General features: G+C 39.7%; 1 protein-coding gene across 2 annotated transcripts; it reads right to left on the reverse strand.

Moving 5' to 3' along the window:
- Window positions 1-2,168: 2,168 nt before the first annotated feature.
- On the reverse strand, window positions 2,169-21,687 carry hmgcll1 (3-hydroxymethyl-3-methylglutaryl-CoA lyase like 1). Of its 2 annotated transcripts, XM_020655548.2 has the most exons (9): window positions 21,400-21,686; window positions 18,828-18,905; window positions 18,215-18,322; window positions 17,732-17,827; window positions 17,375-17,523; window positions 16,515-16,578; window positions 15,165-15,353; window positions 4,593-4,718; window positions 2,169-3,184 (listed from the first exon to the last, which is right to left on the reverse strand). In XM_020655548.2, the coding sequence occupies exons 1-9, from the start codon at window positions 21,493-21,495 to the stop codon at window positions 3,080-3,082; spliced, it is 1,011 nt and encodes a 336-aa protein (XP_020511204.1). In that variant the 5' UTR covers window positions 21,496-21,686; the 3' UTR covers window positions 2,169-3,079. The 2 variants fall into 2 exon arrangements, with proteins under 2 accessions (XP_020511204.1, XP_020511205.1); XM_020655549.2 differs by lacking the exons at window positions 16,515-16,578; window positions 17,375-17,523 and having other exon boundaries at window positions 21,400-21,687.
- Window positions 21,688-22,455: the final 768 nt, after the last annotated feature.

Here is a 22,455-nt window from a genome sequence, read left to right on the forward strand (position 1 = left end):
TGTAAATGGCCTTGAATGGCGCTCCTCTAGTTTTCCGATCATTAAAGCACTACATGTCATAGTCAACCTTTCACCCCACACAATGGGGTTTCCCATCTTTCGAGTGATGGTGCTCTCAAATAGAGGATTGCTGATGCGCAAACACACCTTTATGCGCACAGACGCACACACAAGCAGCGAGCGCAAACACCTGTCCGGTGACATTTGAAAGGTAAGCTGAAGGCAAATCAAGCCTGCCTACTATAAACACACTTCTGAATGTACAATTAAGTGCAACTGATCCAGTGACAGGTCCTGCACACACACGCATAAAGTATAAATTTCATTTTTATGCACACATCCCCCTCAGACTATAAATCAGACAAACTCAGCTGCTAGTTACCAACATTTCAGCTAATAAATCAACAAAACTCCAAGAATTCACAAGGTGTGCCTCACACACAAAATGCATTAAATGAATACCCAGCTGCCAGGAAAAGCGCACCTATAGGTTTTGATGTCTTCATTATCAAGCAAGCCTGTTGTTATGGTTTTAGGGTGTAAAGCATCCATGTTTATTCACTGTCCGGGTCTTGATCTCCAGCAGTGCCAGCTTACTGGTTCGGGGCAGTCTCCTCAACATTCTGTTTTTGTTTTGTTTGTATTGTTCTCAAACTCTCCTTGGACCCTCACGAGGGTGACTGACCATCAGCAATGCCAGAATCCTCCGCAGAAGATTTGGCCAGGTGTCCTTGCTCGTCCCCATTTTTCGGCTTTTCATTTAGTGACTTGCGTTTCTAATCTTTCTCAGCACCTGTATGAGCCTTACTAGGTTTCATCATCGCCTATTTCGTACATTTTGATTGAGTCTCTGCAGTGGGGGGTTAAAGAATACAAGACGATCCGAGATGCCAAACTAGTGAATATTTGAAAGTTGGCTCTGCCTATAGGGGGGAAGTGGATTAAGGCCAGAGTTCAATGCGTGCTGCGCCATTGGTTGAATTTAATCACGAGTCGGTTTTAGTTTCATTCTAAAAAACTTTTCCTTTGTATAGTATTATATCTCGGTTAATATTGAAATGTAAAGAAAATAGATAAGAAATATAATCAAACCCCAGAAACTTAATGGGGGTGCATTGGCTATCCCAGACAAGGCCGCGCAAGTTCAAATTACGAGACATATAGGAGATGCTACGATTTTCTGAAATGACTGTTTACACATTGGTTTGCAAGTGCATGTCTGAAACAGCTTTTCATGTACCAGGCAACCAAAACTAATAAGGTCATCCCTTAGATGAGCTTCAGCACACATCACATCACTTCAGTCATTTGTTTTATGATCATGAGATGAAAAAGATTCTCCAGCTCCATCACCAAGTCTGAATCCAAAAAAAATCCACTAAGAAAAATAATGCGTCAAAGCTAATCCCCAGGCTGTGATGGAGACGCAGATAAAAGTGCTTCGGCTTTTTACTCAAACTTTCCTCTGCAGTGAGAAAAACACACTTTGGATTGAGACACATGACATGGAAACGTGTTTTCCTAACACCAGAGCAATCAGCAGCGTGGATAGCATGTGATCATCTAACTGGGGCGGCAGTAGCTCAGTCTGTAGGGACTTGGGTTGGGACCAGGAGGATCACCAGTTCAAGTCCCGGTGTCTCCCTTAGTGCATGTCGATAGGATCCTGTTTGTGTGCATGTGTGTATATACTTCAGCCTATGTGTGTGTTGCATGACTACAGAGTGTAAAAACTGAAATTTTCCCTTGTGGGGATCAATAAAAGTAAATCTTCAATAAAGAAAGTAAATCTTGTCTGATGGAGAATGACATGCATAAATGATGAAGGAGGACCAATGAGGATATGCAATTATCATATCCTAATACATTTATGCAAATTTAATTACACATTTTATTGTGTTCTCTATTCACAAGAGTCAAGTTTATTTATTTCCCGGAGTCCAGCTGTCTTTCTTCTTCTCCTTCTTATTAGTCTGATTTATTACTCGGATGTAATGATGGCAATGACAATTAACTGACTGATCGAGAAACAGCAGCATTTCTTTCCTCCAGCGTTTGCGAACATAAAACAACAACTATCTGCTACTAGTTTTCACTTGTACATCACACATCTGTGTTCACTGACACCTCACTTTTGAAAAAAATCTCATTAAAGTCCACTGAAACAGTCCGTTTGTATAATCTATTTTATTTCATTTCATTTTAAAGACAGCACGAGATGACACAGGAGACACATGAAAGCATACATTACAAGAAACACTAACACACAACATCCTCCTGAGGAGAAGCTTATGACATGGTTACACTTTTTTTTAATGGCAATAGTACGATCAATGGGCTCTTCTTCAATCGTCTTTGGCTAACCTGAGATCAAAAACCCCTTGAATTGTCTTCAATTGTTGTTCACACTGGATCTGAGCGGGTAACAAAGCTGAAAGTATGAGGAGATGTTCTTATTAAAAACAGAACAAAGGGCTTCTTGTGTGTTTGGAGCTTGTCTCCTCGTCTAACATGGATCAATATCAGAGTCCAGAAAGAAGACGATGCACCGGGTACTTTTTCTTTTTCTCTTTTTCCATTGGAGCCGCTGAGCAACAAAACAAAACAAAAGACCGACATCTTCTGCAGTTAGTGTCAGCGCCTTATTAATGCAAAGAGATGAGTATAAGGCCACTTATACAGTAACTCATGACCTCATTCATTTGGACATTTTATCCCAAATTAATACCTCCTTCATAGTTTACTTTCACAACCTCTGACCATAAAAAAGCCAAACAAAAATACCTCACAAACAATCCGATGTTCCAGTAGATCATAATTGTCTCTCCACTACGGATTCTAATAAAAAACATAAAAATTGAATTGAAAGCTACATAATGGATCAACAACTAGCGGATTTAGGACACAAAAAAAAACAATCCCAAATACTTTGATGAGGAACAGCATCCTTTAAAACACAGCAGCAGAGGCAACAGTTCTGAACGCAGCAACAACAGGGGAAGCACTTTGGAGGAAAAAACAAATAAAAGTCAAAGATTTCAACTCTTAACTCTCCCCTCGTCTTTTGTACAGAAACACATCACGTTGTCCTGTTTAGCGCCTGGGCCACCTTGGAGTTTGTTTTGCGACATAAATGATTGCAGATGAATTCGCCGGCTTCTATGACTTTGGGAAGATTCACACCCTGCAAATAAGATAAAAAACAATAAAAAAAGACACAATCAGTTAAAACGTCAAGTCAACAAGGTGTTTCATCGCCATCTATTCCCTTCAGCAGACGTGTGTTCAACATGAGTCTGGTTCTGCCTCTTAAAGGAAGTGTTTGCATGCTCCTGTAACTTGTTTTTAATTTCTTAATTATTAGTTATTTATTTGATTAGGACAGTGCAAATCTATCAACATAGAAGCGAATAGCATCCATGTAAATATGCCGGGGCTAGCCCACAGGCTAAATTTCATCCGTTGTCCTAAGGCAGACAGATTTATAATGACAGGAAACCTCAGAGGACAGCCTACAGAACAGCACACAGAAAAAACTCACAGACAATTGTACGTACAAATTGGACACAGTTGTCGCATAAGAAATAACAGAGCCACATGTAATCAGCTCATTCAAATTGCAGGATGAGCCAGAAGGCCCCCCCCCTCTGGGAACGGGCACCAGAAGGGGAGGACAGATATTATTTATATGAGTATGAGACTGATTTTTATTTTTTCAACCAATGCTGGAGTTTTCTTTTAAAGGTTATGTTGTTTTCACATTACCTGATATGTACTGGTAATTTGTTCCAGGAATTTTTAATTAAATTTAGTTCTACGCCTCAGCACTAATACATGTGCAGTCTACCCTGGTTCATGCGCTGGTATTTATCCTGATATTTTGCTTTTTCTGGGGCTGGGGGGGGGGCAAGCCCATTTAAAACTTTAGAAACAAGACAAACATCCATGAAAGTTTGGAAACTGTTCAAAATGTTACTCTTACTAATGATATTGCATGTTGACTGCTTTTTTAGAAGAGAGACTTGATGGGTTTATGCTCGCTGTTGTATAACAATATGTTAAGAGAGAAAATATCATTGCATGCATGTACGCTTTTGCTGACTGTTAAGTGTCCTAAATGTTGCAAAGTGCTGTGCTCATGGTGGATTCATGTTGGGTCTCTGTAAATAATATAAAAAAGAGTATGGTCTAGTTTTTGTGCAAAGTGTCTTGAGATAATATTTGTTATGAATCTGTGCCATACAACTAAAGATTCATTGATTCATTGATTGTTAATTTTAAGTTAAGCTGGTTATGGATTGAAATGAACATGTGCAACAGGTGATAGAAAACTTAACTGTAGTGACTACATTTGTCCAGCAGGGGTAGGGATTGTTATATAAATAGTTCCAGAGACGAGCCAACAGCTCTGTGGGTTTGTGTAAGTTGTGCAAAAACCACTGATATTATAAAACAAACATTTACAGAGCCCGTGTGTTTGCAGAGCGGTCTGTTTATGTAAATGAACTCGGGGGGATTATATGAGTTTGGATGATTTGTTGAGATTCAGGAGACGTAAAGTACAGCTGCAGGTCTGACAGACGCACACTTACAGTCTCAATGCCCATGCCGTGGAGCATGTAGAGAACATCCTCTGTTGAAACGTTGCCAGATGAGCCCTGAGCGTACGGGCAGCCTCCCAGGCCGGCTACTGCGGAGTCCACCACACAGACCCCCATCTGCAAGGACACACAACAGAGACATTCAGGGCCTCCACACACACAGGCTTCTTCACCTCAGGTAAAAAAAAAAGCCAGGAAACAAAGATCCTTGGTGCTGTCAGATTGTTCAGCGCGCCCCCTGACAGCGCTGCGGTCGTGTTTTACAGCTGCCGAGGAGAACTGTGGGCTCATGTCCTGAGGATGAGTGGGCACAGAACGTCCCGTAATATGGCTTAGTCATCCTCTTTGTCAGCTCAAACCACCAGCGCCGCATAATCACGGCCTTGTTCATACGAGAAGGGAATATTATAAATGTTGAACAGGAGGTTTCATATGTTTCTGATTCTCCTGGTTACTCATGTTTTTACAGCGCTACTCTTGCCCTGAAACCATGGGGATTCACTTTCTTGCCACATTGAGAAGACATTTTTTTTCCTGAGCCTTGAGGGTGTACTCTTACAGCCGGCCCAACAATACAGGACTTGTAGCATTACTGGACCAATGTGCAGTTGCTGCAAATAATCATTTAAGCCATAAATTATTACACTGATGACCTCGGTTAAAAAAAAAAAAAAAAAAAAGTTTCCACCCTGTTGTGGTTTTTGTGCACATAGATGTATTTACATCTGCCACAAGTTTGTTTTCAGATGTTTGGCTCATTGGCTGCTCACAATCAACATAATTGTTAGATTTTGTGGGAAACTTTCATTTTTTAATGCGTACACTTGCAAAGGTCTGGCCTCCATATGAAAACAAACAATCTGTTTTTAAATGTTTCTTTTGAACATCAATAATTTGGTGAGGCAGCATACCAAACATCTTAAACTGCTGCTTTGGAAATATTGCTTTACTGCTTTTGTTCCTGCTGAAAGAAGGTTGTTGTTTTTTATTTTGCTTTGTTTTTCATGTTTCACACAAGGAGACAAAAGTGCTGTTCTTCTTTTTCACAGAGGTGTCTAACCAAACCACGGGTATAAACTTTGCTGTCATGCCACAAAAAAAACAACAGAAAAAGAAGAAGAAAAAGAAGAAGAAGAAGAAGAAGAAGAAGAAGAAGAAGAAGAAGAAGAAGAAGAAGAAGAAGAAGAAGAAGAAGCCAGGCCTTCAGTTTTTCAGTTTTTCAGTCATTACGGACGAAGGTCTTGGGATGTTTTCCACATGTCCCTGAGTTCGCCATGAGAATATTAAAGATGTTTTCCAGCTTCCGTGGCAGAGCCAGATGTCAGAGGATCCCACAGTGAGGTGAAATTAACACGCTGATCCTCTCAGTGGCATCGGGTCATGAAGGACTTCACCCCCCCCCCCCCCCCCCCCCCCCCCGTGGAGCAGAACTGAGCCACTTTAAATTAAAGGAATCTCAGTTGCCTTTTTTCGAAACAATGCTGCTAATTGGCTGCTTTTCCTCCAGACAAGAACCTACTTCTTTCAGTGGCTACGTCTGAGCCAGTCGTAATTGCTGTTTGTGTTGGCAGAGGAAGAGGAGGAGGTGGGGTAGGAGGAGGAGGTGATCTACTCCGGTGTGTGCACTGCACGAGATTTCCAGACCTTGGTTTAAGCCAGAGCAGGATATTGTAAGAGGCAGGGTTTTTTTTTTTTTGGAGTATAAACACAGAGTTGTAATCTACCGTGCCAATCCTCTCGCTTTCAGCTGCTAAACGTGTAAGGCCGGGGGTCCTTTGGCGTACTGTTTCCGAGAGGAACAAAACGGAGCCTTCAGCGGCGTGCGCTGCTCCTCTGGACACTAATTGTGCAGGAATTGGTGGTCAGCAGCTACCAGCTTGCCAACGCTCAGTTAGGATCACACTGTCCAGAAACCAGATGTGCTCTCGGTGTTAAAAAGCCATATCCAGAGCGGCTGTGGCTGTAGAAAAACAATACATTCCTGCGTAAAGACACAGTGAATTTTTTTAAAACTCGCATGATTCGGGGTAAGTTTGTTGACATTCTATACTCTGAGTGGACGGGGCTGAAGATGGACACGCTCCCATTTTGGTTTCATAAGTGCGTCAGAGAGAGAGAGAGAGAGAGAGAGAGAGAGAGAGAGTATTCACTGAAGGATATGAAGCAGGGATGCTTCACCACCGGCTACATAAACTAGGAAGCTGAAAGAAACTGTCACAGAGCTGCTGCTGACGCATATATAACCTCCTCCCAGGAACACATAAATAAGCTCCACACTGGAACGCACAGTCCAGATATCAGAGGGCAGCTAGGAGACCAAACAAACACATAAAACATCAAATAAATTACATCTTTACATCTTGATTTATTTGAGTATTAAAAGTCTATAATCTCCATCAGTGTTTCACTTCCTATATCAACCTGTTCATGGATAACTGAGTCTCATGCATGCAGGACAACCGGCCACCGCGATAAGGAAGCGGTCATACATAATATCTAATCAAACATTATCGATTTTATTTTCTCTAAAAATGACATGAATGTGTTTGGAGCTTTCAAATGTACTGAAAATAAAACGAGACAAAGTGTAAAAAGAAGTGACTGACGACTGGAAAGCACAAAGTTAACACTCTCATTTAACACGTTTTAGATTCAGCACCATGTCTCTAATGACAGGACAACATCATCTAAATGACTTAAAAAAAAAGAAAAAAGTCCAACTAAGGAGTCGACTTGAAGGTGTTTCTTAAGCTTTGTTTAAAAAAGCGACCTATGGAGAAAAGTCTCCTTGCCTAAGCAGGAGAGTGTTTTCTGGATTCACGGTATAAATGTGACAAAACAAACTGTTGGGCTTCAACTTGAATATATTTTGTGTTTTAATGTCTCATTTCTTGTTTAATAATGTTCTTAATGCTCTGTTTTTTCACTGTGTACAGCACTCTGAGTTGCTCTTTGGTGCTGTATAATGCTCTAAAGTGAATTCAACCCCCTGTATAGTTTTTACAAATAAAAAATGTGCAATTAACACTGACCTTGTTCATATTTCAAGCTGAATCCCCCCCCCCTCCCCTCAACCTCCTCAACCCATCCCCCCTTATTTTTAAATTATAATTATAATTATAAATATGATTTTTCTTTCGTTGCTTTGTGTTTTTCTTTGTCTTGTCCTGTTTTGTTGTGTTTTTTTCTGGTTGTGTTCCTGATTTAAAAAAAATAAAATGTTGCAATGCATTCTGAAGTCACTGTTGTGAGTGAACACTGTAAACGAACATTGCATTAAAGTGAGAAAAAAAAATGTTTCAAGCTGTAAAAATGGGAATTTCAACATCGGACCTAACAGGCGTTTTCGGCCAGTGGACACGGGAGGAACTGCACGTCTGTCTGCACGTCTGTCTTTGCATCATTCTTCAACATCTGAGGTTTCTGCTTCATTAAGTAGACGTACATGTATTTCTGAAAGTTCCTTTCTTTTTTGGGTGGTGTTGTTTTCATCTTCACCACTGACGTGTGATGATACAGGCGATAAATATTAGAATTTTATACAGATTAAAAAATAAATCATAAAATCATCACCGCCCATCGATGAGCCAATAAAATGCATAGAACAAGATCTACATGAAGTTATATTGAAGTTATCACCACAATTAAAAATCAACTTTTGAATGTTAGTACATCAAACTCTTTGACCGAGCTACAGCCGTCGCGGTTGAACGAAGCCTCGTGCGCGGAGACAAAACCAAAATCCTGAAGATGGAGGTGTTGTTACCGGAGAGCTCGAGTGTGAGCACAAACAGGTTACACCGTATTCCCCAGCTGCAGCCGCACACAATGCGCCAAAATTGCGGCTAAGAATAAATGATTTTCCTCGCCAAGTCTGTGAAATCTAAGTACATACGTTGTCATTGTGTGACCTGCCAGGAGTAAGTCTGTAACAAAGCCCCCCCCTCCCCCACAGACCTCCTGGAAAGAAAAAAAAAGGTACAAAGACTGAGGAATGTCTTTCTCAGGAACAAAAGGAATGACTCAGGGCTGACAGCGCTGGGGGAATTCATTTCTCTCCCAGTTGGTGGTGTGGACTTCTGGCTCACAGTAATGATCAAAAAATCTTTTATTTCCATCTTGCTTACAGCTCAGCGAATGGTGGGCTAAATATTCCCGGCTGCGATCATGCTCCGTGGCCACAAGGGCAGCTGCCATGAATCATTCTAAATACGGTCCGCCGAGGACACTTCCCCAGTTCCCCGCTGAGCTTTTTACACTCTGACGTCCACAAATGAACGCCCATTTAAAAAAATCTACTTTATACGCATGAAAATTGTCGAGCTTTGCTTCGGAACAAATGTTCCAATGTCACAAGTGATTAGCACCGAGGGCAAATTAAGGATAAAAGGATGTAAACAAAACCATAATCTGCTCGCAATAAATGCTTTTACTATGTTTTTATTTGTCTTTACAGACTTTTACAGCCTTCTTGTGCCCGGACGGTTAACTGTGAGGAATGTTTTCAAAGCGTAAATACTCGGATAACATCTGGAAACTGAAAGAAAGAAGACGAGTTTATTAGCTTTTATATTTGCCAGTTAGATTGCAGATTTATACTATCTTAGATTGTGAAATATGAGTTATCAAATATTAAATATTCTTCTAAATGTTCTTCTAAATATCATTTGGATGATGTGACTTTTTTCTGATAATTATTGTTATGTTTATTGTTTTTAAAGATTCATTTTTGGCCTATTGATGCCTTTATTGTAGAGATAGGACAGTGGTTTTTTGGATGGTTTTGATGCTCATTAAACTCTCAAGAACAGCTGTCGATGTTGTGCTTTTTGTACGTCAGCACCTGTTTGTCCGATCAGACATATTAACGTTGTTTCCTCTTTTCTAGATTCTTGCTCGTGTTCTTACTCTCTGATGTTCGTCGCTTTGGGTAAAAGCGTCTGCTAAATGAATTGTAGAAGAAACCTTCAGAATGAAGTGCAGTGAATATTTGTCCAACTCTAAACAAACAAGCAACAGTTAATCCATTCTTAAACGTTTTGTTTCACTTTATCGGATCAACTTCAGTATTTTATCTTTAAAAAATGTCTTTTTAAAAATGTTTTGCAACTTTATATTGCTCAGCTTTGTGGAGCACAATGTTTCAGTGTAACAGATGGTGAGCAACCGGGATAAACAATCAAAACAAAAGCATATCGAGTAAATGAAAACAATATTTTCTCCAAATAAAGTGTTTTTTTTCATGACAGAGTCGACTATGAAGAATGTTCTGGTGCAGTGAATATTTGTTTAACAACTTAGAGCGACAGTTAATCAGTGTTTGACTTATTCTTAAAGTTAGATGGTAAACATCTGCAATCTAAACGTATAAAAACTATTGACTCTCTCTTCAGTAATGTGAATTATTTTACTACTTTATGTTGTCAAGCTTCGTGCAGCACGGTGATCCATCATCTGTAAGACTGTGGAAGATGAAGAGGAAAACACATTGAGTAAATAAAAACATCCTGTCCTCTCAATAAAGGCTTTCTCTGTGTTTCTTCTTAAAACGTTGAACTATGAAGGACGATCTGGTGAAGGAAATATTTGTATATCAAATGAAAACCTTAAAAAAAAAAAAAAGGACCTGAATCTTTTTTTTTTTTTTGTATTACAACTCTGAACTCTCATTGTATTCATTCTTCATCATTATTTTCAATACTGCTGATTTGTTTTAAAGTTTTTTTTCCCTGGGACGCTGGTAGCCTGGTGGTTGGTGTGCGGGCCCTGTGTGCGGAGGCTGTGGTCCTCCAAGCAGACGGACCCGGGTTTAAATCTGGCATGTGGTCCTTTCCCTGATTTCTGTCTCTATCCACTGTCCTATCTATAAATATGAAGGCACAAAAAGCCCAAGAAATAAAACCTTGAAAGTTGTCCTGTAAATGCTATGTTAGCCTGTAGTTTCATATGTGCAGTAGGGCTGTGCAATTAATCACAATCTTTATTCTTAATGTGATATGATCCTTTGCAATAGACACAGCCTGTAAAGTGTGAATTTGTCAACGTCAATGTCTACATTTGTCCAGCTGTTTGAGGCCTGTATGTGTATAAAGGCCAGATGAAGCTAAAGCTAATCAGCTACCTTAGCATAAATTAGTTCCAAATTAGTGGAGAAAAATAACTTTTTTTTTTGTAATTTATTTATTTTGGATTAAGAAGGGACTGTTCTGTAAAATATGAAGAACAGCAGATAGTCTGAGAAACTGTGAGTTAAAGCTAATGTGCACTCTTTGAATTTTGATTATTAATCACAATTTATATCGTTTATCGTTATTTTGAACAATGTTATTGAACATCGCATATTTGTCTCATATCGTGCAGGCATAAAGTGAAGTCAGAATTAATATCTGTCCTACAATTCTGATATAAGAAATAAGATACTTGTTATGTTAACAGTTACATGCCATAAGAAGTAATTTTATTTACCAGAACATGAAGGTGTCTTATAAACATTCAGGTCAGTTAATTATACATTTCCAGCTCTATGTTATTGTTAACTTATACAGATAATGAAAGACTGACTCATTTTAAAGCAAAATACTGTAAAAGCATTTTCATTTTCATGTTTTCAACAAGTGCTTCCAGAGTTTCTGTGCGTTGCGTCTGCAGCTGCGGCGCCATTCATCACATGTTGAGCAGCGAGCGAATGAAAAGATCGTTTTCCACCGGCCCTTTAAGCACAGCTTTGTCGGAGAGTTCAACAGCCAAGCGACAGATGAGTTAGGAGCCCCCCAGGGCCCTTTCCATCCACCTAGCTCTCAGATGCTTTTGTCCACAACAGACACTGAATAGGTGAGCCTTTGTGCTGACCCCCCCCCCCCCCCCCACATCTACTGACCCGCCCAGCCCCCGATAAGCTTCCCCCCCTTCTGCTGGGACAATGCGATGCTCCAGAGAACTGATACAGCCATATCCGTGTTACCTCTGTTTTATGTCTGGATTTATGTCACTTTAACACTCGCTGTGGGCAAAGTGGAGAAAAGCACCGGGACAGGAGAGACCGTCCACAGGGGTTTACATCCTAATTACATTTCTGAGAACAGTTTCTTCTTCTTCTTCTTCTAAACAATATCTGCGTACCGTGATGGAAGGCCCCATAGGAAATATCTTATGCTCATTAACATTCTGGGTTTTTTTTTTTTTTTTTTCTTCAGCGGGCAGTTTGTGAATCATCTCGCTTTGTGGGGGAGGCTTAGATCATGTTTCTTAATGCCCCTCTTCCCCGTTGACGGATGGTTCCTGCTTTTCCTGAGTGTCCCATTGTAGCTTCACGTTTGTTTTGTGTGTTCTCAATACTCGCCAAAACAGAGGACACATTCATGAGGTCCAAAACTGACACGTCGTCATTAAAGATAAGGGCACGTCCAGGTAAACAGGTGAGTTTCAGAAGGATGAGGACAAACACATCTTGTTTTTTGAGGAGTTTTATATACAAAAGGGAATGTTAATATTATTTTTGTGATTTATATTAGACTTGATAAAAAAATAAAATATAAGACGCTCTTACCTATATTCTAGAGATAGGACAGTGGACAGAGTCAGAAATCGGGGACGGAGAGAGTGGGGAACGACAGGAGGGCTTCATAAATTCTTTTACCCCCTGAGCAGTTCACTGATTTACTGGTGATGCTCTAACAATATTTAAAGCACCCGTTCTTTTAGAGGAGGACCATTACAGCCAATGGATCACAATCAGAAATACTTCACTAATCCCAGGGGGAAATCCAGTTGTTACAGCTGCACACACACACACACACACACACAATACATATCAGTAGGAAATATAGAAATGAATTTAGAATATAAAATAAAATAGAAATAATAGAATAAGCAATATGTACCAAGTGAGAGCTACTCACTGACAAACATGCAAAAAAACAAATAAAAACAAAGAACTCCATGTTTCCTGGAGATCACATGAGATTTGTACATGGTCCCTCTGGTACATACGAAAATCTCAATAGTATCATAGTGAGTGATGTGCAATTATTTTTTATAGTTTATAGTGTTATATACACGTTTGAGATTAGAGAGAAAATGAAGTAAAAATAAAGTTTTTCTTCATGTGTATGATGATACATTTTCTTAGGTTTTTTTGAGATCCTGTAGTCTGCTGTTTTGCCCACACTATGAAACAGATGTTCAAATGTGAGAGATCCCACACATGACGACACATTTTCATACCAGAGGAAAATCTGGTACGATTATTCTTTGGAACCATTCAAATATCGTGACTTTGCTTTGGCTGGCTACACGATTTTTTTTTAAAACGTGGAAGACCCCAAACATGAGAACAGTTTCAACCGATCTCTAACATTATAATCCTCCGAACGCACACACTAGACGACCCGTCCAGACTGTGAGATCACACACTTTCTGTTTGTGGTAACCATTTCAGAATGCCGATTCCACAGACACGAGATCTCACTGAAACTCCCATGATCAAACGTGACAAGCTGGCTGTCGTGGTGTGTGTTCTGTTTTGCAGCCCTTTAGTGGTATGTCTTGCATGAGACGTTATAAAGGCACTTTTACACGTCTTGTGTTGTTGCCGTGATTCCACAAACTCGTCTTCTTTTTCACTTTTCCACTTGGCTCGGGGCACAGTTGAGTTTATGTTCGCTGCCATGTTTGTGAGCTGTAAAAGTACACTATATCCGATTGGTGACGAGTCCTGGTCTGGTCACTCTCATTGGCCATCACTGGTATTACATTAGCCGCAGCCTGATGCGATTGGAGGTAAATCGAGCACAAAATCGCCCTAAAATTGTCTCGTGTCTAGCCAGCTTTCGGATTGGCCGAAGGGAGGGAAATCCGACCCAAAATCGGCACCATCATCTTGAAGTGTGTACCCTTCTTCAGACTGCCTACTTCAGCCTGGCACACATTCGCAGATGTTTAATGAATGTGGTGCCACATGTGGTTATTATCTTAAATGCTATGAAATTTGATGGGATTTTAAACGACCTTCAAATGCCAAAATAAATGTAAATCAGCCCCAAATTAAAATGTTGAAGAGCTTTTAACATCTTTTTGCCTGATTCTAGTTAAAAAAAAAATAAACACTGCTGATCCTCATTTTTTTGTCATAATGAGGAAAATATGCTTCCTTTGAACGTACTGTAACGTAAGTCTTGAAAAACTGTCTGACAAGATGGATGAGGAGCAGCTCAGCATGTGATTATCCCCAGCAGAAAAAATGATGATTTAAAGCCTTCAGAAAAGACACTTGTGATCTCTACAATGTTGGCACTTACAAAAGGGAAGCTGAAAGATATCCTGGGACAAGAATCTCCACTTCAACTTTTCTTCAACATCTGGATGTTACTCTCCGCGTTGTCACGAGTAGCAACATTGATTTATGCAAAGGCCGGGCATTTATCCATGATCGGCCTGCGGTTCTCCACAACAGTATTCATATTCATCACACAGAGAAGGATGTGCACGAGGAGGGGAGGGTGCCCGATGACTCCTTGCCGAAGGGAGAGCAAAGAGGGAAGCTGTCGAGCAATTTAGCATTGGAGGCTGATCAAATGAATGATGCATCACTGCTTTGTGGTTGGAGAATCTGAACTTCCTTCCCCGAGCTGAGCAGGCCTCCTTTTCAAACCATGCCAGTAGTTGTAGGCTCTCTGCTGCAGACGATCACAAAGGAAGCTCTAACAATTTCAACACCTCTTACAAAGACTTGGCCATTTTTTTTTGTCATGATTGTCTTCACATAGCAGAGGTGGATGTCACATCTCTTCCTTGAATTATGTTTTAGTTTTTTTTTTTTTGCTCAGAGAGGCCCGAGGTTTGTTCACCGTGTCCTCCTTTAGAAAGATCTCAAAGTTCCCTCTGTGTTCAAAGATGATTATTAGATGTTTGCCAGGTTTTTAAAGTTTTCAACACCTTTTTTTTTAAGGCTTTTTCCAAGAACTCACACGCCTCTTGGCCCACTTTTCGGTCCTTGGAGCCGTGCCCGTTCCTTTTAAGAACACTTTGAGAAGTACCAGGCGCCTTAAGCCATTCTTACCCACAGTAAGGCAGCTCTTGTACCACAGTTTACGTCCGAAGGATGGATGGATTCTTATGAGTCTGCACTTGGGATTAAACAGTTGTTTGTACGGTATTTCTTTTTAACAGATCATCTTCACTTTTTTCATTTATTATATAATTAGAGCTTTGCTGAGGTACTCATATAATGGAGCTTTTTCGTCTTCTAATTTGAGTCTTTTGAATAATATTGAGCATCCCATCACAGTAAAACTGAATATTTGTGTTTGTTCATCTTTGTTTTAAATCATCCTTTACATTATAAAGCACATGAGGCAACACTTTGACGCACAAGTAAATAATAATACACGTAATGTTTTTTAATTTCTTATTTTTGTCTTCATGTCCTTGTTTGGATCTCACAATTGAAACATTAAAAACCTTCTTCATCACGACTTCTTCTACTACAACACCACATGAACACATCCCCTCCTCTGCTATTGATGCTAAGTTATAGTCGTCTCAGAATATCTGATGAGTTCTTACCTGGAGAGCGATGAGGATGTTAGCCAGAGCTTGCCCGTAAGTGTCATGGCAGTGAACTGCTAGAGCGCTGCTGGGTACTTCTCTCATCACACTCTGCAGCATCTTAACCATGGAGCCCGGGGTACCAACGCCGATGGTATCCCCCAAGGAGATCTCATAACAGCCCATTTCATATAACCTCTTTGCAACCTAAAGAAAAGGGAACATTTAAAGTCTCTTTAATCATTTATATTCCAACTCTCAGTTACAGGAGGAATATGAAGAGGTTGAAACCAAACACAGAACACCGCTTTCATTCACATGACGTTAAACTGAAAAAAAAAGAAAAAGGGAGGGGATTTTTTTGACCCTAAGCATTTTATTTCAAAGTTTTGGATTCAAGTCAGAGATGGTTTATACTTAAGGAACAAAAAAAAAACACCATCCCATCCACAGGTTATCCAATGCTGCTGAATAACGAGCCTGTCTTTTGTACTTTAGATACAAAAGATAGTTCAAATCTTCATCTATCATCGTCTCATAGACGATTTATGCCTCTGGGAATCAAATGTCAATTTCTACATATTTCCGGTGAAGCCATCGGTTAGTATTGAACGACTTCCTGTCAGCGCTCGTTCATCTGTCGAGTCTCAGTTCAGTTCAACAGCAGAATATAAGTTATACAGCGGGCTTTACTCCGACTCACTTCAGCGCTACGAGCCCGGAAAAGAAACCGATTTTCGTATGACTTACTTGCAGCTGAAGTGAATCAAGTTTGCAGAAATAACAAGATCGTGATGCAGGTCTGTTCTCAAAAGGAGAAGAGAACTACTTTCTACTTTTCTTGCTGTCCACACGTTCTGTTTCTCCTGTATACACAAAAGCCTGCTGACACGTTATTGGTCAATACAGCTTGGACTACAAACAGAAACCAGAACACTTCCCATGCAGGAAATCAACACCTCGTGTACAGATTCTACAATTTAGAACCTGTAAATAAAGATGAAGATATGCAAACATTTCAAAATGACTAATGAGTCTTGCAAAGGGGTTGCATTGGTAAAAAGGCCCAATAGTAGTATTTTGCATAGAATTAAAATGCATTTATTATTCATAGGAAATATGTAATAGCCAGAGCATTGATAATAAGTCTACATCATGGCCACAGTCGGCGCTCAGCACTGAATTCATGTTTTACCCATGCAACCCCTTCACAAGAGGCATTAATCATAGCAAGCCCACAGTACCCAAAAAGAACAAGTATCTGTTTACTACATAGAGCCTGCAGTACCACTCCTTTAGCTTCAATCTCATGATGATCTTTGATTCATATTTCTTGTCTTGAACGTTTCATCATGAATGATTTCTCACCTGAGCAACTTTGGACGGTTCGATTTGTCCCTCGTGGGGGCATCCAAGGGCACAGGACACATATCTGAAAATTGACATTTTGTGCCAATTTGAATATTTTCATGTAACGCCTTATGCTGTTTTTGATTACAACAACAACTTTTTTGAATGCTACAGCAATACACTTTAACATCAACAACTTCACGCTGCTGTTTCTGTGTTCTTGATATCGCTGAAGTGACATTCAACAGACTATCTTACTAATGCCTGTTGATGTTGTTGCTGTCAGATGGACTGGTTTGATGAGGATAATCTAATTCTGATGAGTTCTTGCGTTTGTTATTCTGGCTCTTTATCCGTTTGTCACTGAGATATCTCAAAGGCCAACAAAAGGATTTAGAAGATTTGATTGCTGATTAGATTTTCTCGGTTTTCCAGATCATTGTTCTGTGCCATTTCTGAATCAACAATCAGCACTTGGCACTCGGAAAGTGACAGCGTTGACATGAATCAACTGTTTATCTAGTGTGTTGAGCTCTTTTTGGACAAAGAGGCTCATAGAAATCTGAGAAAACACAAATTACAAGTGGCAGCTTGCCATTCTGTGTCTGACAAAAGGCACGGCTAAATATATAAAACCCTGTTTGGTTTGCTTTAATGTCCATCTGGACGAGCGGTTTCTTTATGCATAGATATAACCTGGTGAACATCTGGAAGTTTGCTTTAAAGGTATCATTACTCCTACATATAGAAACCACAATATTTTAAAACAGTTTAAATTTAGAGCTTATCAGTGCAGAGCGAAAGTGAGTACAAGCATCTAAAATATGTGCTTTCTGTCATTATAAGTGACAATTAACATCAAGAGTGCTACTACTAACCCGCGGACTGGAATTTGTTGCACTTTGGCAGTGTTAATGACTTCCTGAAACCTCAGCATGCTTTCATCAATAGAGCAGTTAATATTTTTTTTACTGAAGGTTTCAGACGCTGACCCGAACACCGCCACCTCAGTAGCACCAGCTGCGACCTTAAAACAGGAGAGAAAAACAAACTTGTATAACCGCTTTTAACACCGTGTTAGAGTTACAGTTACGTAAGTGCAAGAATGATCTGCCTAAAAAAAAAAAAAAAGGGACTGTAGCGCCAAGATTTAATTACAATTGACAAGTACGGGTAAACAGTTATGGTTTATAAGCGGGGGGAAATATTGTGCTGATTTGAAAATGTATGCTTACGGCATCCTGAAAGCCTTGCATGTTAGGTGTCAGAACAGGGTACCGAACATGAGGCGCTCTCTGGATGCCTTTGAGTACATCAGTGTGGTCGGCCATCTGAATGAAGGAGGGGAAAACATATGATGTAGAAAAATAAACCTTTAACATCATCATCATGTTCCCAGAAATACATTACCTGCACATATGTTTTCACATGCATCTAGGCTGCAGATGATTAATTACTGACAGAATTGTGTTTTTAAATGTCATACTTATAGTATAAACAAATATGTGGCATGATTTTTTTCTTTTACAGGAAGTAAAAACCGATGCATTTTCTGACAGTCAAAACAAGAGGGTGGCTTGCGTATCTCAAAGTATTTTTTCTAAAGCATATTCATGTCCAAAGGAGGAGCACATTTTGCTCAGTGGTTATGCAGACAAGAAAGAGAGCCTAATAAATCACTCAGCACTCTCTTGCCGTTCACAAAGAAGAGTTATTACCTGCGGTACCCACTTTGAAGACACAAAGCTGGTGGCCTCGATCACAGTCAGGCCTGTTCCTGAGAGCATGTCTATCAGCTGGATTTTCACCCCTGTCGGAACAATTTCCTGGGGAACAATGAAACCGAAACAGCTCTTTCTGGATTTGATTCCGCTCAAGATGGGAGGTACAACAAGCACATATCTTGCAGGTTTTTTTTTTCCTGCTACACACACTGATATCTACATTCATATGCTGACACTTGTTGAATATTTAGAGCTCTCTGAAAATATACAATATTTCTGTGTATAACACTTTGTGGTAAATATTGTTAGCTCTGCATCGTGTGCATTCTTGTAAAGCTACAGGCCTGCTGTAAGGAAATGATAAGCAGTGACATGCTAAGCGCAGTAAACTAAGCCAGGAGCCATGTCATCTTTCTTATTCAATTTCAAAGAAAATGTGAAACACATGCCCCCTGGCAATTATGGCACACAACCCATATGTTGTGGATTATATTTTGTATAAAAGAAACAGGAAAAAAGGGGGTTTCCAGCCTTGATAGTGTTTAGTTATACAAAACAAGGGAGGACATAAATAAATGAGATTCATGACTGAAATGACAGTGTGTACCTTTTCATTTTGAAGTCCATCTCTCGGCCCAACCTCGACTATTTTAACAAAGTCTGGGTACTCATGTCCTGTGATGGTCTGGAAAAATACACAAAAAGACAGAAAAGAGTAAAGAGAGGAGTACCACTCAACACAAACACTTAGTCATTCTTCGTGCAAAAGAAGCTCCAGGACAAGTTATGTCTAACGCAAACTGTCTGCCCGAAAGCCAGAGGAAACACGAGACCCAAAACATAAACCTGTCATGCCATTAGGATGCAAAAAAACTCGAGAGATGTGACACAGAAAAAAAGACTGGGAGGGGGGTCAGGGTAACTCCCTGGTAACTCCACAACCACAAGAGAATTTTAGAGGATCAGGGTATTTCCTGATTTTAAACACATTATATCTTGAGAAAAATAATGTGTCAAGGTCAAATGGTGTATTTCTTCAGAGCCCCTGAAGTCCCAAAAACGTAAAAAAAAAAAAAAACCCATCTGTGCAGATAGTTAATATCTTGAGCACATTGATAATAACTTGAGCACACAACATAGGCTATTAACATGTGTAGAAAAAGATATGTATCTTGTGTGCACAATATACTAACTTGTGGGATCAAGATATAGGCCTAATGTTGTGCACACAATCAGAGATATTATTTTTTTAAACCTTTTGGGACGTCAAGGGCTCTAAATAAACTTTAAGGTAACATTATTATTCATGCCTATCTGTATCCCCGTCAAAAAATGCAACCATAACAAAGTAATTTCATATCAACTCAGTACCCGCTCCATATTTGTCAGAGTTTGGTACTCTTATTGTGAAAATTTCAGAATAATCTCCTATCATTTAATGTTCCCACTGTACAGAATCACTTTTTAAGATTTTAGAGGAAGCGTTTCTCGATAGAAGAAAAGCCCCTTTCAAATAATGCTCCATGTAGCCTACTGCACAGAGCCGCATGGTCGCACATCTCGACGGGTAGCACTTTTCGATAGAACACCTGTTGGCATCGAGCAGCGTTTTACGTCATCTGGCTGTGTTTCTTGCGTACCTGACAAATGTAGGTCCAGTTGCACTTCTTTTAACTATGCCTAATCCCAACAAACGGAACAAAGTATATGTGTTAAACTTCACCAACTACCAAACTTATGTCTCAAAACACTTTCTGCTGAAGCTAGCTTGTTTATAGTACTGGTTAACACAGCTGTGGTGAAAGGAAACAGGGCTAACTACCAAGCTAGCTTCTGCTTGGATTAGTGTGCTGAGCTAATCTTTTTTATTTACTCTAGAAACTTCTACTTCATTTGAAGGGAAAATAATGCACTTTTTATTGACAGTATTGTTTGAATTAATCCACTGAATCTTGTTAGCTGTGCAAGTCAATGCATCATTATTGCAAACAGCTTGACCTCGACCATTCAATGAGTATAAAGGTTGTAAAAGATTAATTGAGATTGAAAATGAATGCACTAGCTCAATTGCTTTTACAACCTTCATACTTATTGAATGGTCGAGGTCAAGCTGTTTGCATTCCCCTTTTTTAACTTTACTAATACCACGGTTAAAAGTCAAAACATTACACATTAAAACTCTCAAAATGTAATTCATGTACAAGAATCAAAGGTTAATTATGCTTTAACTTGCACAGCTAACAAGACTCAGTGGATTAATTCAAACAATTTGTGTATAAATAATGTAAATAAAATCTGCATTGTTTTCCATTTCAATGAAGTAGAAGTTTCTAGGGTAATTAAATTAACAATTGAGCTCGTGCAATTCATTTCAATTCAATATTGCAATAGGCTACTATTTTATAATGTGCAAGACACAGTATATCCTCTCTCTGCTGTATACTTTGTACCTGTGCAATACATATTTTTTTACTACCTAATACATTTCTCTACCTGTGCAACATATAGATTTTTTTTTCTAGGCTACATGTTGCAAGTTACTTCTTTTACTGTGCGGTATACATTATCTCTTCTTTGAATGCAAGTTGTTTAGAGCCGTGAATGCCTTTATGTTTTTGCACTTAGATGTGAAGCATTTCTATATTTGTTGTACAATTGTATAATGAAAATGAAGGCTCTCTATTCTCTGTTTTATTTTCTAAAAGAGCCTTAATGCCATATTTAGCAGATTTGATTAAATGTTAATTTTTAATCTATGAATGAATACAAACATGTGATATGTCAGCGGTAATTCAAACTTCAAACAGTTTGTCATCTAACAGAAGGTTAAGCAATTTCCCTCCTGCCAAATTATCCCAAACTTTTTGGACTGAGGCAGCAGCTCCCTGGAGTTACATAACAGAGGGAAGTCTATGGAGGGAACAGAAGCACCCTGAATATATCTTTTGTCACATACAGTCAATTAGAAAAGAATTTACCATTCTTATTTTTATCCCCTCCATCTCATGTTAAAATAAAGCAAGATGTCAATGGAGAGAGAACTATTATATAAGCAGTATGCAGCATCAGCGCTGTCATCAGTAGCTGGCTGCTTTATTCCTGCAGCCTCTGTCATGAGAGAGTCATGTGGCAGAGCATGTGCAGCAGATTAGAAACAAAAAAAAAACAACAACGCCCACCTTCTCCTCCTGCAGCCAGCGTTTAAGCCACGGGTAGTCCTGGACGAGTTGCTCATAGCTCAGGCAGTGCTTCACTGAAGTGGGTACGTTACCCATCCGAACAGCTCCTGTTCAGCCCGCTGCACCTCAGTGTCCTCTGAGACCGTCCTGCAAAAGGCTGCTTAAACTAATCTAGCAAATTGAAGCATCAGATCAATACGCTAATGCAGGCCACGAGGAGGACAGAGAGCCTGGCTGCATGAGGGGATGGTATGAGAGGATGACTGCATGCGATGAAGGATGACTCAGCAGTTGCTATGGCAGCCACATCCCTGCTATGGGAGGGGGTGAAACAGAGAGGGGGTGGGGGGGATGGAAACTGAGAGGAAATGGTGTAAAGCAAAGTGACAAGTGGAGCAATGTGGGAGATATGCGTTACACTTTTAAAGGGGGGAAATCTAGGGATGATATTATTTGGACATATTAAATAGGTGCGTTCAGGAACAGAAGGAAGAAAGTACATTTTTTAAATACAAATTCTAGTTTGCTTCAATAGATCTGTGTAGAGTTTTTTTCCCTGTGAAAGAGGTTTTTAATACAAAGTCAGTGTATGTTTTATATCTCCAATAACAATAAGATTAGATAAACATTGAACGGTTCTACTTAAAATTGGAGTCTTCTGGGAAACAGGCTGCTTTGATTGATCTCCTGTGACCTTAACATTTAAGGGGTTTCCATTGCCAGACGTGACACTGCTGCCAATGTCAACTGCATGGTGTAATAAAATCTCTTGTTAAGCCGGGGCAACATTTACCAGAGAAAGAGTCATTCTTCGGAACCCAGATGTTAACAATAGAGGGGGCTTAATGAAGTCCTAGCATTCAACCATCTCACCACGCTAAACTGCTCTGTGATGAGAGACCTGCGCCTCTCTCAGGGGAGGAGGGCGACTCGTATGATCAACCCTGAAAAAAAAAGCCTTTCTTGTAGCAGACTTCAAGGTTGATTTCTATCAGTTGCCACCCCCTAAAAGTTTCACTGCCTTTTGGCGCATTGCCTCTAATCACTTATTCATGA

Source organism: Labrus bergylta, chromosome 10 (genome assembly GCF_963930695.1).
Source record: "Labrus bergylta chromosome 10, fLabBer1.1, whole genome shotgun sequence".
Taxonomy (NCBI): domain Eukaryota; kingdom Metazoa; phylum Chordata; class Actinopteri; order Labriformes; family Labridae; genus Labrus; species Labrus bergylta.